At 45.3% G+C, this 3984-nt stretch overlaps 1 protein-coding gene across 1 annotated transcript; it reads right to left on the bottom strand.

Moving 5' to 3' along the window:
* Positions 1–351: 351 nt before the first annotated feature.
* LOC143961878 (E3 ubiquitin-protein ligase TRIM39-like) lies at positions 352–3777 on the bottom strand. The gene has a single exon (XM_077471213.1). It carries the CDS (start codon positions 3769–3771, stop codon positions 2122–2124), a length of 1650 nt encoding a protein of 549 aa, XP_077327339.1. The 5' UTR covers positions 3772–3777; the 3' UTR covers positions 352–2121.
* Between the last annotated feature and the right edge of the window lie 207 nt (positions 3778–3984).

A 3984-nucleotide genomic window follows, 5' to 3' on the forward strand; every position in this document is an offset into this window, starting at 1 on the left:
TACCTGAGGTCCCTCTAGATCCAACAATGTTACAGGAGTGTCTTGCCCATCCGGAACTCCCCTCTTCATTGGCTGAGACAGCAGCGTGGTGCCATTGGCTCCTGCTACTGTCAATTAAAGTTAGCCAATAAGGAGAGAAAGGGGCGGGACTGGGCTTCGGTATCCATATGTGAATGGACACAAGAAGCTGTAACTTGGCTCGGGTGCCCCCATAGCTGCTTACTGTGGGGGCACTCAACAGAAGGGAGGGGCCAGGAACACAGAATAGGGACCCAAGAAGAGGAGGATCAGGGATGCTCTGTGCAAAACCATTACACAGAGCAGGTAAGCATAACACCAACACTTCACATCTACAACCGAGAAAAACTTTATTCACATTAACATCTTTCCAAATTCCTCCTCCATCACCAGGACACATCTTGTGATTATAATACACCATCACATTATACATTATATTAGGATCCATTATAAAAAGTGATCCCATAGAATTCTATTGGTGATCCATTCTATGGGGACACATTATATTGGGGACACATTCCAGTTCTAGTAATCATACATTATTATAGTGATATCATTATTTCTGTCATTAGTAAATGCATTGATGTGAACGTGTTCCATAGGGATCTATGTTAAAAAAAAACGCATTGGCGTGAATGGAGCCTTAAACGCAAAAAAGGTTTTTGCTTTTTATGGTTCAATAGACTTCAATGGAGAAGGTGCAAAAAAGCATGTAGTGCGTTATTACAGCGATTTTGCCGCAATTTGCATTTTTTAATTTGCCCAAACAGCAAATTATCTGAAACAAAAAATACAATAAAAACCTCCAAACGGCAAATCGCACTAAAACCTGCGGAAAGCACATAAGAAAGGCTGAAAAGCACCCTGCATAGGTGTGAAAGGAGCCTTAGGCTGGGATGAGACTTGTGGGATGCGGGAACCAGTGCGATTCCTGTGCGGGTTCCCTCATCACACCTCAATCACCGGACGGTCACACTGACATCTGAGAACCGCTGCGGGGGGGTCAATGGAAAGTTAATGACACCCCCAGATGGCTTCGCAGATCGCAGTGCAAACGCTGAAATGGTGCAGGAATCGGATTGTATAGATGTGACACCCAATGTGATCCGATTCCAGTGAGGACCAAAAAAAGGGTCCGGCGCCATTCTGGTGTGAATGTGATTTCAGTCACACAGTTTGTACGGCTAAATTCACAGCACACAGACATGACATGTGATCTGCACAGCAATGTGATCCCAGCCTTAGAAGAGATTTCCTCTCACTTCCTGTCCTGGTGACACCAATACAAGGAGGGAGAGAAATCTGTACAGGGACACAGACATATAAACATCTGACAGGGGCTCTAATCCTTCCCCTTCCTTATTATACTAAACATATCATTCTTATTTCAGTCTGTGTTCCTGTTGGAGAGTTCCCCTCATTTCCTGTCTAGATAAATGTTGTCACCGGGACAGGAAGTGAGGGGAAATCTCTGTAATGGAGCCCCGGACAGAAGAAAAAACCTGACAGGGGATCTAATCCTGACCCACTCTGTCTAAAAACAGCCTGGGCTCTCTGATCACATTTTTTCTTTCAGTAATAAATCTCTAGATGACGTCTTCATAGATTTCCTCTAAGATTGTTCCATTTATTTCCTATGCCATCACAGTGACCCCACCCCCTCTATGTCTGATCATGGCTGCCCCACGCCCCACAGAGGGACCACATGTGGGGGAGGGGCAGGGGGGAGGAGATGGCTGATGTCACATACTGTGACAAAACACAGAAAGTATTATGTCAGATTGTTATGGGAGAGATAGATAGATAGATAGATAGATAGATAGATAGATAGATAGATAGATAGATAGATAGATAGATAGATAGATAGATAGATAGATAGATAGATAGATAGATAGATAGATTTCTCACTGACCAATAGGAACATGTTATTGTTACTCCAATAATTGGACAGATATTCTACCCAATCACAGCGATCAAGAAATCTCACATTTATTTATAGTAGAAAAACTTGCAGGAAGCCCCGCCCACTGCTATATACTATTGGATGAATGTTAAATGAATTCCCCTCCTTCGTCTGACATCACCAGACTGTGGGCGGAGTTCTCACATCTCCCGACTCCCCCCACATATCTTTATACAACCTCTCCATACACCTATCACAGCATGGAGGGGCTCAGTGAAGGTGGTGGTTAAGGTGTGGAGGTGTCGGATCGGGTCACACAGATCATAAAAGGAGATCCGCCCGGCCTCATAATCCAGATCTATCCTGACTCTGTTACTGGGATTGGGGGGTAAGAAGGTCCATTTACTGTCATGTATCAACTTATACTCCTCATCATTATCATCCTTGTCCAATGCCCAGGACTTATTATTACATCCAATCTCTGACTCCTTCCCTCTCCTCTCTATACTGGGGTAACACATCCCGACTCTCCAGTCATCTGACCCCCCGACATCCACTTCCCAGTAATGTCTCCCTGAGGAGAAACTCCGACTGCTCAACACCTGAGAAGAAAAATCCTGGAATCTCTCTGGTGTTTCTGGGTAATTCTGTTTTATATCTGACCTGGATACAGTTTTCCTGTCATCTGATATCTGTAGATCATTATGAGCTGTGTTTACATCCAGTAATATGTCTGCAGTCCCCTGTAAATAGTATACATTTACCTCTGTTATTATATCAGATAAACCTTTCTGTAAGACCCCGGCCACATCCAGACCCCCTCCATCATGGAGGAGCTCCTCATGTCTCTCTCTGTCCTCATTATCTCCATCCTCAGTATCACACAAGTCACCTGTGTCTGATTCCTGTAAGACAGTCAGTGGATCCGTCACGTTACACAGCTCCTCAATGTGACGCAACTTCCTGGACAGCTCCTCCTTCTTTATTTCCAGATCCCGGATGGAGATGGAGATCCGATTTGCCCTCCTGGAGATGTCCCTCAGGACTCTCTTCTCCAGGTCTTCCAGACGTCTCCTGAGATCTCTAAACAGGGCAGTGACTCTCTCGGTGTCACCAGCGGCTTCTTCTTCTACTTTCCTCCGGTGTTCCTGCAGACTCTGGACTCTTTCCTCCGTCTCCTCTCTCTTTGTCAGAAGTTTCTGGAGAACATTCCTCAGTGGCTCCTTCTTCTTCTCAGAAGCCTCATCCAGTGACTCCATCTTATGTCCTTTATGTTCTCCAATCATACAACAAGATATACAGATACAGGTCTCATCCTCAGTGCAGAAATACTTCAAAACTTCCTTATGGACGGAGCATTTCCTGCTCTCCATGGACAAGGTGGGGTCACATAAGACGTGTTCTGGGGACTTTTTGTGGACTCTCAGGTGTTTATCACACAGAGAAACCTCACAGAGGAGACAGGATCTAACAGCAGGTACAGGAAAGTCCACACAGTGAGTACAGAAGACCCCGGACTCCTCTTGATCTTGATGAGCAGACAGGAAAGTCTCTGCTATGTTACGTAGTGTTATGTTCCTCTGCAGTGCAGGACGACTCTTGAACCTTTTTCTGCATACAGGACAGAAGAAATCTCCAGACCCCTCCTGTGTATCCAGCACACGATCAATACAGACCCGGCAGAAGTTGTGACCACATCCCAGCATTACAGGATCGGTATAAATGTTCAGACAGACGGAACATTTCAGCTCGGCTCTCAGATCACCAGACGCCATCGCTGACAGGGGAAGTGAAACAAGACTGAAAGTCTCTGACACCGGAGAGGAATGTGGATGGGGGAGGGGTGACATCCTCCTACACAGGGTGAGGCTGGATGAATATTATAGGTCACGGAGATCAGAGTACAGAAGGGAGGAGATTCGTTTTGCAGTAGTAATGAGAATTATACCTCCCAACATTAGAAGAGAGAAAGAGGGAAAGACGGATGTGGAGAAGACATGCGGAGCACTAAGTGCAATGACATGAAAAGTGGAGATGACTACATCATGATGAAAAGGAAATTG

Source organism: Lithobates pipiens, unplaced genomic scaffold (genome assembly GCF_037356315.1).
Source record: "Lithobates pipiens isolate NorthernLeopardFrog02 unplaced genomic scaffold, aLitPip1_a1.2 Scaffold_8, whole genome shotgun sequence".
Taxonomy (NCBI): Eukaryota; Metazoa; Chordata; class Amphibia; order Anura; family Ranidae; genus Lithobates; species Lithobates pipiens.